At 37.5% G+C, this 15,638-nt stretch overlaps 1 protein-coding gene and 1 long non-coding RNA gene across 4 annotated transcripts in view; one reads left to right on the top strand and one right to left on the bottom strand.

Annotated features, from left to right (window-relative positions):
* The window catches only part of zip (myosin heavy chain 10), a 39,807-nt gene that overhangs the window by 1,304 nt on the left and 22,865 nt on the right, over positions 1-15,638 (bottom strand). The window contains exons 2-11 of one of the 3 annotated variants that reach the window (XM_069133542.1): positions 14,983-15,139; positions 14,234-14,352; positions 8,202-8,225; positions 7,710-7,742; positions 6,773-6,865; positions 6,510-6,672; positions 5,087-6,423; positions 2,047-4,966; positions 1,335-1,950; positions 165-1,207 (exon numbers count right to left, since the gene is read on the bottom strand). In XM_069133542.1, the coding sequence (XP_068989643.1) occupies positions 1,198-1,207; positions 1,335-1,950; positions 2,047-4,966; positions 5,087-6,423; positions 6,510-6,672; positions 6,773-6,865; positions 7,710-7,742; positions 8,202-8,225; positions 14,234-14,352; positions 14,983-15,139 (5,472 nt within the window). In that variant the 3' untranslated portion in view covers positions 165-1,197. Of the gene's footprint in view, positions 1-164; positions 1,208-1,334; positions 1,951-2,046; positions 4,967-5,086; positions 6,424-6,509; positions 6,673-6,772; positions 6,866-7,709; positions 7,743-8,201; positions 8,226-14,233; positions 14,353-14,982; positions 15,140-15,638 lie in introns of those variants that run through there. The other 2 variants (XM_046611893.2, XM_046611894.2) reach the window with 2 other exon arrangements.
* On the top strand, positions 133-8,477 carry LOC124212133 (uncharacterized). The gene is made up of 3 exons (XR_006881579.2): positions 133-186; positions 6,522-6,606; positions 6,802-8,477. It is a non-coding gene; the product is annotated as an uncharacterized lncRNA (long non-coding RNA).

The following is a 15,638-nucleotide window of genomic DNA, read 5'->3' as shown; positions in this document are numbered from 1 at the left end:
TTTTTAAATACAGTACTGGATCTAATATTATCCCTGCTCGTATATCAATGATATGCTTGGTAGTGCCTTCATGGTATATGAACCTCATTCTAAAAATAGCCCGCTTTTTGTATCTGCAGCGTCACGTGACTTCTGCATTTTTCATTCCTTTTTTGAAGCCCATAGGTAGAGAAAGAGAGAATGCTAGTAAGTAATTTTCTCCCGATCTTTTAATCGATGTAGGAATTGAACAGAAAATTATAAATGTCTGATATCATTGTACAATGTAAAACTTTTGCCAATATTACGTATTCTATACTCTTCATATTTCTCAAAGAGTAAGACAAAGTTTATTTTTGAAAAATGTCAATACTAATAAGCATTCTATTATATTGAGGATTAAGAGAAATAGAGATATGTGAGAGTGAAAGAGAGAGAAAGAGAGAGAGAGAGAAATAAAATATGCAATAACGTTCGATATATTTGATTTGATACAATTTCGTACATTATTATATGCTGGGAGGATTTGACACATGAAATAGGAAGATATCAGCAACAGGACATAGAGGGTATGGATGGCAGTCATAAAAGCATCAGCCTCCTTTCAGAGAAAAGGCAGTGGAATTGTTTTTCCCTAAATATCACCCGCAGCTAAGAAGCAAATTATTTCTGTCCTATACAGTTGCGATGTAATGAAGAAAATGAATGACGAGCATTGAAATAAACCAAATATAGACTGGGCTGTAATAATATTTGAGAGTTGAATCATCAACTTGTCATGAGATAAAAATTGTCTCCCAGCTTACAGTTAATCAGTTATGCAGATTCACATATAAAATTAGTTATTAATTCAGTCATGATTCGTTAAGCTTATAAAAGTTCAGTCAGGATTAAATTTTTTTTACTTCCGACATTACGAATCGTAATCTGTCTCCACTGGTTGAATAGTTAGAAAAACAGTTTAACCGTCTTTAAGAGATAATGTGATAACTTACTCTAAATATTCTTTATCACGATTGGGATGTAAGCTCATTCAATGATAATTATTCTTTTTAACGATGATCACCTGATTAATCACCTACGTCATTGATTCCTAAATATATAGGGATATACACATATATCACAAATTGATAACTTAATTTACAATTCGACGAAATGCACCTTGGGTTTCAATTGTATTATTGAAGCAGCGACTGCTCTTTTGCCTGTTTTCCAAGATCAGTAGGAACTAAAATCAATCGACGATATACATTGTAAAATGGATATCAACAAGTAAATTGAATAGTAATTACCAAGCCACCCTTTAATACACAGATGGTAAGAGTTAAGAGAATAGAAAAGGGGAGTATAACTACCTCCATTTATTCCTCAAGTTGGCAACCTCACGAGTCAGCGATTCGTGAGACTCCATCATGTCCTCCAAGTCCCGTTGTGCCTTTCGTTTCTGAGTTTTTTCTCTAGTTACTTCTTCCTCAGCTTCATCTAGTTGTCTCTTCAAAGCCTTCATTCTTACATTGACCTTTTCAACCTGTTCCTTATATTGATCAGCGTTTCTTCGCTCATCCTCGAGCTGTATAACCACCTCCTTGTACTTCTTGTCTAACTTTCTGTTGATTTTCTGCTGTGCAAACCGTTCTTTGCCTTCAGCTTCGAGCTGTTCATCAAGATTATTTATCTTCGACTCCAAAGCTTGAATCGTTGCTTTGGTTTTTGTACGTTGTGCAGTTTCCAGCTCAGCCAATTTCGCCTTCAATTCTTTGTTCTGCCTCTCCAGTAACATTCTGTGAGTTTCAAGTTTTTGGGTCGTCGAACGTTCCGTCGCCAAATCTGTCGTAAGCTGTTCAATATTGATCTGTCCTTTCCTGGCTCGGTCCATCAGAATCTCACTGTTAGATTGCTCCTCCTCCAGCTCTTCTTCTAAGGTCGCGATTCTCGCTTCCAATCTACGTTTTTCGTCTAGTAGCAAGGTACCTTAAATAATCGAAAATTGCTTCATTAAAAACATTCTTAAAATACTATCAGGAACAAAACAAATTGCAAAATTGTAAAACAGGAAACGCATTGTACCCTTATTGGCATTGTTGTTGATTTCCTCTTGAAATTCATCCCTCTCGCTCTCAGCAGTACGCCGATTTCTTTCGCTGCTTGCCAAATCTTCAGTGAGTTGCATAAGTTCGGCTTCTAAACTCTTGACTTTTCTCTCAGTTTCCTTGGCGCTAGCGGCCAAGTCATCTCGCGCAGCTCTGGCTTCCTCGGTTTCTCTTGCACAGTCTTTGACCTGTGCCTGAAGTTTCTTAAGCTGTTTAAGAGCATCTTCCTTGACCTTGTTATGCATTTCCAACTGTTGTTCAATGTCCTTATAATCGGCTTCCATCTTTTTACGCTGTACAATGGCTGCAGCACGCTGCTTCCTCTCATCCTCAAGTTCGGCTTCGAGATCTCGCAACTGCTTGACCAAACCTCTACGTTTTTCTTCAGCCTGTTCCTCTTTGGCTTGGAGATCACGTTCAAATTGCGCCCTGAGTGCCTGCATGTTTACCTCTAGTCGCAACTTTGCGTCTTCGGTAAACTGAAGCTCGTCCTCCATCTCCTCAACTTGAGATCTTTGCTCAGCCAACTGGGATTCGAGTGCGCGTTTAGCTTTCTCGAGCTCGTGTACGTTCTTGTCGGCGGTACCCTGGTTGTTCACCAGTTCGTCGAGCTCAGCCTGAAGTCCCCGTCTGCCCCGCTCAAGCTCTTCAACCTTATCATTCATCTCGTCCAATTGACGAGTCAACGAAAGTACCCTGGTTTCCTTTTCTCGCGCTTCCCGTTCAGCGGCGTCACGTTGTTCAGCATACTGTTCAGATATCGCCTTTTCTTCCGCAAGTACCTTGTCAAAGTTCTTCTGTTTCTTTTCCAGCTCCATCACCTTCGCCCGCTGTACTTCCAGCTCGATATTACTGTCTTCCAATTCAGCTTGAATCTTCTTCTTAGACTTGTCCAATTTGTCGTTTGCCGCTTGTAGTTCCTCAACTTGCCTTTGAAGGGCTTCGATGTCTTTCAAACAGCGTTTTCTCGCCTCTTCCAAAGCCACCGCAGCCTCGGCCTCCTCGTCGCCACGTTTCTTTGCCTCGGCTAACAATATGGTCAGACTTTGTACTTGCTTGTCCAAAGATCGTTTGGCTTCCTCCTCCTCGTCCAACTGCTCTTGAAGACTCTCCTTTTCGCCTTCAAGTGCTCTCAGCTTGGAACTGAGGGCAAGTTTTTGCCTTGTCTCCTCTTCTAGTTGCTGTTGAATCTCGGCAAATTGCGACTCGCAAGTGGTGGCCGCTTTCAGAGCAGCGGACGCCTTCAATTCGGCAGCTTCCAGCTGTTGAGAAACACTCTCCGCTTCCTGCTGCAATTTTGCAGCTCTTTCAGCCAGTTCCTGTTTGGCCCTCTCAACTTCCGCAACTTTAGCATTTAATTCGGCTAACTGTTGTTCGGCTTGTTTGCGCCTTCGGTCAGATTCCTGTCTACTCGCACCAACGGACCTTAGTTCGGTGGTTAGATCGGCATTCTCAGCTTCCAGGGTCGACTTTGCCTTTTCTAAAGCGACTTTAGCCTTCTTCAGCGCATCCATCTGCTCGTTAATTACCGTCAATTCGTGAGAATGTTTATGGCGCATATCGGCCAAAGTACCTTCATGCATGGATGTCTCTTCTTCAAGATTTTTCTTTAACGTCGCTAATTCTTGTTCCCTTTTACCTCTAAGTTCCTGTTGTGCCGCTGTAACGTCCAAAGAGTCGAGTAACTCGTTTTTCAAGGCCTCCAATTCCTCGTTAAGGTCTCGTTTCAATTTCTCCGCCTTACTTCTGGCTATTTTTTCAGCCTCCAAGTCTTCCTGTAATTCTGCGAGTTGCGATTCCAGTTCCCTGAGAGCTTTCTGAGCCTGTGCTTTGGCAGCTCCTTCCTCGTCGATTTTCATCATAGCCTGAGCTAACTCTTCCTCGCGTTTACCCAGCTGTAATTGAAGCTCCTCGAACTGCGTCCTACGCTCAGTGAGCTGTTCTTTCAAGTCCGAAACTTCGGTTTCTACCTTACGCTTAGACCTGTCCACCTCTTGTCGCTGCTGATGATCCTTGAGCAATCTTTCCTCAAGATCGGCGATTGTCGCCTCGTGTTTTGCTTTCAATTTCGAAAGATGCTTAGCCTTCTCCTCTTCCTCGGCAAGAGTTTGCGACAAATCGTTGGATCTCTCCTCAAGAATCTTCTTTTCTTTGAGCAATTTTTGATTAGTATCGTCCGACAGCGCAAGATCTTCTTCGAGCTTCTTTATTTTAGCATCACACTGAACCTTTTCAAGCTGTAACTTTTGCCTAGCAGCCTCTTCCTCCTCTAATTGTTCTTCAAGATCACTTATGTTTAACTGCAACTTTTTCTTTTCTTGCGTTAGGCCGGTGCTTCGTTCCTCTTCCTCTTCTATCCGAGCCTCCAAATCGTGTAATATTTCTTCCAGCTCCTGTTTTCTCGCAGCAAGTCTCGCCCTCATTTCCTCAGCTTCGGCACAGAGCTCGACTTCAGCCTGCAACTGTTCGGCTAGAACCGTTTTTTCCTCAATAGCCATCTGATACTTTCGCTCGTACTCTTGAGCCGAATGAAGCTGCATCTCAAGCTTATCCCGGACTTGTTTCAGCTCATCTTCCTTCTGCGTGAGCTTCTCCTCTTGCTTGGTAACTTCAAGAAGTGGCTTAACCTTCGTGTACAACCTCCACCATTGCCAGTTGCGAAGTTTCAAGTACGCTGCACAGTTCCTCTGTATAATACGTATAGCGTTCAACTGTTGTAAACGTTTTTGATAATTCCTGCGGGCCAAGAAACCGCGACAGAACGCCTGGAAATTCACAATCAGATCAGTGATTTTGTAATCTCTTTCCTCCTCAAGCTGCGCCAGCACTCCTGCACGGAAAAATATCTTCGACTGACCAACGCGGTAAAGATTCGGATCCAATTCCAAGGCTTGAATCTGTAAAAACGCGACAAAAATAAGTTTTATTAAATATTCTACATGACTATACAGCTTGTAATTATCATTTTTGGAATAAAAATCTACAACTAAACCGAACCCGAAAATCTCGACACTTACCATTTTTTCACAAGCCTTTTTGCCATCCATAAATCCTTTTGGAATAACATTGGGAGTGAGGAGCTCGTAGCGTTGCCTGAACTCCTGGAAGGGTATTCTGTTGGGGAAGCCTTGACGGCATATACGAATTCCTTCGAGAACACCGTTGCATCTCAGCTGATCAAGTACGAGAGGAGCGTCAATTTTTCCAGCCCGTTTCTCGTGATTCGGTATAATGCATCTGACGAAGTTCGGATTCGTGTTACGCAGAGTGACCATAAGCTTGGCCAACTGTTCTTTGTACAGCTGAGAAACGGTCCTGAACATTCCTTTCCGAGTTCTCGCCCCGAACTGCGTATCGGTGAGGGCTTGCTGCGCCATTCCAACGATTTCTGCATCCTTCCAAATGTGGCACACAAACTGATCCTGAGACTGCTGCAAAAGACTGACGACGTTTTCGTTCAGAGGATCCATATTCTTCATGAGCCATTTGGCGGCCGAATAATCGACCTTACCAGCGTAATGAATTATCGCGAAATCTGCGACACCGCGGAAATCGGTCTTCATGAATTTCGGATGAACGCTGTGAGCTCCGACCAATTTTTCAACGAACGTTTTGTCCGTTGCTTTCGGGAACCAGCATTCTTCGTCGAGCAGAGCCATTATGCCCATAGGTTTGTCGATAAGGTCGATTGTCGGCTGGAGATCGAGGCCAAAATCGATGAACTTCCACTCGATACCTTCTCGCTGATACTCTTCCTGCTCGAGGATGAACATGGTGTGGTTGAACAGTTGCTGCAGTTTCTCGTTGGTGTAGTTGATGCACAACTGTTCGAAGGAGTTCAATTCGAATATTTCAAAACCAGCCATATCCAGTATGCCGATGAAGCTTGCTCCCTGTCGCTTCGTTCTGTCCAAGGATCTATTTATCCTGTTGACAAGCCATCTGAACATTCTCTCGTAGCAGGCTTTGGAAATGGCCTCGACCGCAAATTCGACCTGTTCTTTTGTCTGCGCTTTGGTCACAAAGTCTCTGCCAACTTTGATTCTCGGTTTGAGGAATGCCTTCGTCATTTCTGTCACGCTCAGACCCAACAAGTGAGAAACTTTCTGGGCGACGGTATTGTCGGGGAGTGTCGCTTGGTCGGAATTTCTCTCCTGTCGAAACTGCATCGACCCGAACAACATCACCGCCGACACTATTCTGAATATCGATGAAAAATCTTCGCTCGTCATGCCCATTATGTTCATTGATTTTACCGTCGACTGAAACTCGGCAGAATCGTCAAAGCCAGGCACTGGCAGCGATCCGTTGGACAGGAAGAGATAGTTTTTGGGATCTTCCAGGATGAATTCCTCTGAAAATGAGAAATGGAAAGAATTTTAATTTTAAAATTCTATTGCAATATCAAACTACTCTGTAAGAAGATTACTCCACACTTACTTTTCTGTTCAGGTGAGGCGCCGGCTAGAAGTTGATAAAATATGTGGAAGGTTCTCTCGTCCTTGGCCTGACGGATAGCCCTGGATTTTTCAAGGAGGTAAGTTTCGATGTTGGCTCCGGCAATGTAACCAGATGCATCAAAGTTGATCCTGATGAATTTTCCCTGGAAGTGTACAAAGTGCATAAATTTAGTTGCACTGCAATGTTGAGTAAACTAATGGAATCGATTTTTTTTTTATGTTAAATAACGATTTTATTCTTACAAAACGTGATGAATTGTCATTCTTGACAGTTTTTGCATTTCCAAAGGCCTCCAAGATGGGATTGGCTTGCAGTAATTGTTGTTCCAGTTCACCCTGCGAAACAGATTCAGTCACAAGTTAAAAATCTGCGAATAATAACAAAAATAATGCGAGACTACAGAGTGCAAAATTTTACCAAAATTCCCTCCTTTTGCAGCGAAAATTAATTAAAAATTCCACATGCGATTACCTAGAGTAACTTTACACGACACTTGTACCGTATCAAATTTTCATTACAAATAATCAAAAAAATACCAACTCTCATACAGAATCGTTCTACTGGTAAATATTTTTGACGTCATAAAACAAAAATCTGTTTGATCGGTGAAAATATTGAAGTTTTACACACATGCTGGAATATGATTGAAGAAAAATTACTTTCTTGCAATACTACGTTTTTTTTCTATATTTTACTCTGAACTCATATTTTTTGTATCAGTATTGGTAACGACAAAGAATTTTAAATACAGATAGGAAAAAGAACTTCAAACGTACAACATGATACGGCACAGCGACCGATGCAGAATGTTTACGAATTTTGCAAGCACTGCAGATACACATATACATATATGTAAGGAATGCGATAAAAAAAAAAAGTTGCCCACGTTGCAACACAGGTAATATATACCCTCAGGCAACGATTATTATCGTCCGCACATGAAATATATCAGAAGACACAGAGAGTTAAAAATTACAGCAAGCATTAATTCTGCACTTTTTTTTTTTTCAAATAAACTACCCTGTTTTAAGATTGTACAAAGAGAAAAGAAAAAGCAATTTTCAGGACATAAATAACCACATTAAAAAATATCAAGCAGGCAGCACCATCGTTATGCATATAATAATTATATATAATAAATTACACGTGTGTTCGTATATAATGATCAGTGTTAATTACCGAAAATTTTTCCGTAAGCGTCCCTGTAGGTGACTTCATTTACGATGAGCAGGAAAGCGAGTGAACAAAACAAAACAAAAAAAAAAGACAACAACAACCCATAATTAGATGTCATTATTTTTTGTTACTTTCACAAATGAATTTGTTACAAAATTGTAGTAATAATGAATATTGATGTGAGAAAAAAAAGCAACACGAAACAATGATACTGTTAATACTTAGGCCAAAATTTGGAAAAACTGAAAAAAAACACAGCCACATATATTTGTTAATTATATACCTATATATATATAAAAAACAAGAGGAAAAAAAATCTGGTAAATTCCGTAGACGTGTTAAAAAACGGTCGAAACCTAAATAATTATTAAAAAATTATTTGTCTTTCTTCTCATTTTTAATAAAGCGTCGCATCTAAGGAATGGTGTATAAATTATATACCTATATAATACGTTAAACCTGATTTGGCTGTTCATATTTAATATTTCAACTTACAATGATCAACGCCGGACTTGGAGTCTGTGGGTGGATCCGGGAATGTCACCACCGAGAATAAAAGAAATTTTAAACATTAGATTCACTCGCCTCTTTACACAGAATATAACGTAATTTCGATAACATTTTTGCTTATATAACTTACACGTATTGTATGCGTTTAATTATCTAAACTTCGTAAATTAGGATGAAAAAAAAAATAAATTAAATAAAAAATTTTCACATACATTCTTCGTGGAAAAAAATAAATTACAAGTATGACAGACCAATCGTGAAAATTAACCCGTTGAGGACACATGGGGTCCAACGGACCCCAGACAAATTTCAATGCAATTTTAAATCTACAAAGACCCTTAGGAATTAGATATATAGCACCATCTGTTGTTGTTTGAAGTCTCCACAACAAGTTTTGACACGTTACGAAGGTCTCTTTGGCATTAGTCATCCTGCAGAGACATATTAGTGCGCACGTGTTTTTTTTTTGGGGTTCTGTAGACCCCGTGTGGCCTTACTGTGGCAAAATCTTGAAAAAAATTCAATTTTTTTTTTATCGTTGATTGATGTTATATTGTTTCTGTAAACGTAAGTATTCATGCATGAATTGAATTTTTTTCTTCAGCAATAAATAATGGTTATTAATTAAATATATATGTGTGTATATATACAGATGTCTTATAATCTTCGACCTCGAACTATCGCCAGCCGTCTAATGGAATAAAATTAAAGTTTCGCACTGGTTTTAAGTCGATACATAGCGTAAAACACAAATGAGAACTGTTTTTCTGCGTGGGGTGCGCTGGACCCCGTGTGTCCTCAACGTTATTTTTTCGATGTGTGTCCTCAACGGGTTAAGACGGATTTAACATTGTGCGGGTAACCCTGTGTACAATTCATTTATATTTTTTGTGCTTCTTACAAAAAAAGAGGGGCAGGGGGGGGGCAAGAAATTGGGAACACGCAAAGGTGTGCGCGATGAATTGCGTAAAGTGCATTCATAATGCAATTAACGATAACTATCTCGTATAATAATGATTGACGGTGTTGCTCCTAATCTAATTTCATAATGTGCGGCACGCGATGCGAACCAAGTACCGCGTAGTTGAATAATTACGATAATAATGACAACAACAACAACAATAACAATAATAATAATTGGAACAAGTAGCAAGAAAAATAATAGTAATAATCGGTAAATACTTTTACAACTATTTTACAAAATTCCGTACAGATTGCTAAACGAATAAAAGAAAGCAAAAAGAAAAAAACCATCCCGGATCAAACGAAGCATCCGAGTGCAAATTCGATTAGATACATTAAATATAGATCGATGTGATTTCTCAATTTACTTCAACGCCTTGTAAAATTTGTAAATACGTGTGTATAGATAATAATTACTTATCATCGTAAACATGATTATAATAACGATACTCTGATAATTGATAATTACACAATTATATGCTTATATTAATATCATCTCGACGATAAATGCTAATTGTTACTTATAGACGATGAATTTTCTAAACCGGAGTCACGACTTCCTGTATATTATAGATAAGAGAGGTAAGAAAGAAAGGAAAGAATGTAAGAAGAAGAGAGCAATAAAAGTAAATTACTTAACGGTTACGCATTACCGACCACGTCAAAGTCCCATGCTGTGGTCAATTTTCTGTCCTACGTTAATATCGTCGTTAAAGACTTGTTATAATTTATCCGGTCAACGAAGATAATTTATGCGCCACAATATTCCTGTCTGCACTTGTCTGAATGTAATATACAATTTATTATACAACTTTATTGTTCACAGGTTAATCATTATTATTACTATTATTATGTATGTACAATATTGTCTATAACTCTGTTTCTCGTACGACGAATGTTTTTTAATTCCTCGGATTATTTCGGTTACCTTTTTTTTCTTTTTTTTTTCTCATTTTTAAATTCTTATTGTTGCCGACTGTTGGAGACTGCAGAGAGACTCGGGAATTTCGTATCTCATGTATGTAATAACGATAATAACAATAATATTAATATACAAGCCGGGGCGAGTGACTCAACGTCTGAGACCTTTTCAAAGCGCGATGTGTAAAATGAACGTAAACGGAGAGTTAAAAAAAAAAAAAGGGGGGGGGGGGGGAGAGAACACTACACATAAAACCTGCCCCGCTGCTGCAACAACTGACGTTGAAACCAACGAATTTACAGTGGGTCCTTAAAAAATGTAAGAAAAAAAAAAAAGAAAAAAAAAAGAAAATGCTCGTAATCGCCGGAGTGAACGAAGAAGAAGAAGAAAAAGGAAAGAATACACCTGAAGCGGTACACGCACCTTATAGGTATACCTATATATGTGTATATGTATATATATATTGAGGGATACATACTCTCGTTAATCAATTCGCGAGGCGATCTCAATATATTCGATGTATGTCGAGGTTGCAGGATTATAAAAATACCATTGCACGTATACTATACGTACGTTCTTATATACATTACGAGTCTGCAAGAACGTCCATTGATGAACATAAAACTGCAAATTGTGAAATTGTAACGCGACTTATATGGTTTGTAATAATGTACATAAGAATTCCGCAAGCCACGCACATGATTATTATAATATTATATATAATAGTAATAATAATAATAATAATAACAATGCAATTTTCCTCATATAATACCTATTTTATCAATAAAACATTTTAACAAATAAATTTACGTATCAACGAGTTACATCTGCAGAACGTCGTCAAAGAAATTAGACCGAGTGTTTGTACATACCTAGGTATAATCAAAGCTTTGTTACTATGTGTATATTTAAGAACAATCGAATTCCGCCGCAACCGTCAAAGTCAAAGGTCAAATCTTGGCCATTCGCTTTTACGATCATTGCCATTTACTACCCGCAGCTTTTTATACGACAATGTGCTGCGAAACTGGTCCGCGTTATGATTGTTGTTATTTGTTTTGTTTTTTTATGCAACCTATTCTTTCTTGCGTAGAAGAAAAAGAAAGAGAAAAAAATTAGGAAAAAAAAAAAACGAGGACTCTCAACAGTTTTTTTGCAAACATAATATTATATACCGAACATTTTTTTCAGTCCTCAGTTTGTGTAATTTTCGAATCGGTTAGCATTGTTGTAATTTTCATATCAGGATGAGGAATAAAAAAAAAAAAAAAAAACTTGTCGCATATACGTGTGTATGTATAAATATATGGGCAATGATTTTGATATGTGTAAAAAAATATTTCCGTACAGTATATATGCAAATTAAAGAGCTAATGAAACTAACCCGACTCAACCGAATCTCGCTTGCGATCTTTAAACTATGTACTCAAATTGAAACGGTAAACAAACGCTACGGTGTATATATAACACAATAAAAATAAGCCTGCCTTTAATTATCGCATATCGTGAATTCTAAGATGTCAAAATTGTTTCAAATCCATTGGAATTTCCGAATTTCGGATATTACATGTTACAGAGTTTTCTTCAACCTGAGGATATAATATTTTTTACAGACTAAGAATTGGAATTTCATAAACAAAATAAAGGCATATAAACTAACAAGAAAAATAAATAAAAATAAGCAAATAACAACAATGCTTCAATTTCGTATTTAAAAAATCACGAAAAACTCCAACGATCTATTTCCTATTCAATATAAGCTAGCTGTATAAAGTAACCGTGTTCATTTCGCAGTTTACTCCGTGTATAATATCATACGCGAACGAATAAAATATTAAATATAACGCTCAAGTTGAAGGTGTAACATCTGTGCAAATATTCTACAGATATTCTGTATATATGTATGTATATATATATATATATATATATATATTGCAGCCAAGTTATGCACGTGATGGCGGGTATGGATGAAAAAAATATTTATTTATTTTTATTATCATATTTGTACACAAATGTATGTTACGTACAGAAATGCCAGAATACTGTGCAATCAAGTGATACCCATAATTTTTTCACGGAAAAAGAAGAGATACGTATACCGTAAGTATGTAACACATACATATAATATGTAATATGCATATACGCGTATATAATAAATGAAAAACCGCGCTCATTGTCGAAACACTTTAATGTGTAATTATTGCGTCATTTTCAAGTAGGAGGTATAATTTTAAACGTTGTTCGTAACGTCGAAACCTCTTATGTTATCGGTTAAAGAATACTTTATTGCGTCTAAGTATATATATATATATATTTGTTTGAAACAGGTTGAATCAGTCAATAATTACAGCATTCTTCAATACCGATCGGTCTACTTCTCTGTCAGCCGGAAGCATGTAATTTACGGTATTGTTCAATTTCGAATTGATCGAATATCCTTTTTTTCTTTTCTCTTTGTTTTTTGGAATTTAAAGTACCGACAAAAATAATTCATGTGTAGAAAAAAATACATTCTTTTGCGAAACAATACGACTCGCTCAAAACTGAATGTTATTATAACTAAAATTGTCGATTTACGTAAGTGTATTGTGTTAAAAATAAAAAAAACGTTTCCGGCTCTTTCAACGGATTTCACAAAAATTTTTCATTATCGCTACGGAATGAGCAGCTATAGAGGATCGTTTAAGCCGAGTCTCGATTGTTAAGTGTGAAATGATCTCACGATCATACCATCTAAGGTAAGTTGGTAAGATTTATGAACGTTTTTCTCATTATTACACGCCCTGCGGAGACCTTTTCCGGATTGCGGTTCAAGCGGTTAAATTCAACTCACGCGTTAATCTCTCGCATATTTCTCCATGTTCCGTTTCTTATTTCTTTTATTATAATTTATGTTTCAATGATCCTCGAAACGTTTGCAGTTTCATTCACATTTAAATTGCAATGATTTTCATTAAATTAAATATATTATTACAATACTGAATCACGATAGAGACAAAGTGTAAAGTTGTTTTTCAAATTTTTTTCATGGAGACTATAATAAGCACAGTATAAGACATCCTGAACATATACCGAAACAATCTCTTGGGACTTGAATATCAACCGCGCATGCGCCGAATAATTCAATCTCATTGGTCGGCGAAATCTTCCCGCAGCGATATTCTTGTCCGCGATGCAGGCGGGCCAACATACGCAAAATGTGTACGTTTGAATTTTCAAAGAGCGTAAGCGTTAAATTCCGACCGTTCTTTGAAGAATCGACTTTCCGATCCGACAACAAATGCTTCCCAAACCTTTCCGAGTCGCCGCCTCAATTATTTAAGGTTCTAACCTCGAAAATTCGTATCAACCACATCGCCGGCAGAAACAGTTTGACAGCTGAAACTCGGGATGGCCAGCCTGCGCGAACAGACGATGAAACTCGCGCATGCGCGGTTGATTTTCAAGTTTCAGAACATTTTGCCGGTATATCATAATCGTGGTGTTCAAATAAAATTTCCCGACTTTTTCCCATGAAACTTAGGTAATGTTGGGCAGGTTTATAACCTAAAGCTCAAAAAGTTTTGTACCTTGAATGTATAAACTTGGATCTAAAAAACCACACAGCATTGCTTCATTTCGCACAAATAATTGGAAATTGAACAATACCATTTACGAAGCGTAGCTGAAGTTTGAAAAGGATTTACAATTAAACTACGTTTTTCCCTATGAATCCATCGTGATTCCCTGACTATTTTCGGTTTTACCGGGAAATGCCGCCACCCTGATAATAATTAACACACTTGTCCACATGAATTTCATATTTACTTTGAATTGGCAAACCGCGACTTTAGATTTTATTATTATTCTCGGATGTGCGATAGGCTCGGTTTAGTCATATTGCCGTAGCGGCTGCAGCCTTTGCAAAGTATTGAATTACGCTGACTGTAAATGATACAGTTATAATACACGCGAATCAAAAGTAATTCGCACTAGTCGAACGTTACGATATCATCGCAGGTCCGTAGTTATTCAAAACTGATGGGAGAATTTTTTAAATTTATATATATCGATATATTTCTTACACATTAATTGATTTTTATTATTCAAACTTTGTAAATTATATAAACTTTCGATGAAAGTTTAAACTTACCGCGTTTGATTTTGGTTTGGAGGCAGCCACGTATGCCAAATACTGGATCACCTTTTTCGTGTTCTCTGTTTTACCGGCACCGGATTCACCCGTGCATAAAATCGCCTGATCCTCCCGATCTGCAAAAGAACAACAACAGGGATAAAAGGAAGAAGTGAAAGAATATAATATACATGATACGTAGTTAAATAGAGTATAAAATTTCTTCAGCTGTAAAAACGGATTATTCGTAATGACGATAACTGCAACACCGTGAATCTGCAAGTTTTATCGATCAGTTGCGAATTTAACTGAACAGCGAACCAACGACTTTATTTCCTTCGGATTAATTTATCCTCACGGCAACCGCGTTAGCTTTATAAAAGCTGGATATAAAATTAAAAAATTTTAAAAGTCTGCGATATTATTATTATTATCTATCTTAAACTTTTCAGGCATACATTTTCCTTAGATGCGATTCGCATGAAATTTTGCATTTATGGGGGTTTACGGGTCGCTGATTACGAATCTGAACTTGAAATTCGAAAATTCAAAATGGATCCAATATGGCGGACAAACAAAACCAACAGGGAGAATGTTTAAAAAATTCTGTAAAACTTTTGGGCATGTATTAAGAATTTGCATACGGATTTTCGTGGAGAAGTAAAAATTTCCAACATTTCTTTACATGTGCTATTTTTACAATAAATAAGTAAATAAATTTTGTATCACTTTGAGACTTGAAAATAAAAAAATAAAAAAAGGTTTACCTTGAAGCATCGAACGATAGGCCGTGTCGGTTATGGCGAAAACGTGCGGCGGTACTTCGTGACGTTTTATACCCTTATACCTCTCCATTATTTTTTCTGTATAAATCGGCAGTCTCTTGTAGGGATTCACGACGACGCAGAAGAGGCCGGAGTAGGTCTGAAAAATATAAGATGAAAAAAATAAATCATCGTCGTTATAATAAACACTGCATTCATATTGTCTACACGTAAAATTTCGTTCAATCATCACGTGTAATGAATATGTATTCAAAATTTATTGCAGGCAAATGCTTGAATAAAAGGAGGAAAAGAAATTTTATCTTATAAGCGCGAGGAAGGAAGAAAAAGAAGCAAGGAAGAGAAAAAAAAAGGAAAAACCAGTTTATTTAAACGATTATACATCATGTGTATGTATATAATATATCAGGGACAATTTTTCGGAGCGAATAATTGGGATATGCCTAATTAACATCGATCGTATAATTAGCTGAGGCAATAAGAAATTCGTTAATCGGTATAATTAATCGAGCCTGAAATGATTTCATTACGTACACGGTGAAAACAACCGGATATACACGCGGAGCCAACACACCTAGTCAAGAAATGTGTAATCAATATACCGGGTGTCCGGTTAACCCTCAACGATGTAACAATAA

This window comes from Neodiprion pinetum, chromosome 2 (genome assembly GCF_021155775.2).
Source record: "Neodiprion pinetum isolate iyNeoPine1 chromosome 2, iyNeoPine1.2, whole genome shotgun sequence".
NCBI lineage: Eukaryota > Metazoa > Arthropoda > Insecta > Hymenoptera > Diprionidae > Neodiprion > Neodiprion pinetum.
This window is presented reverse-complemented; position numbering and strand designations above follow the sequence as displayed.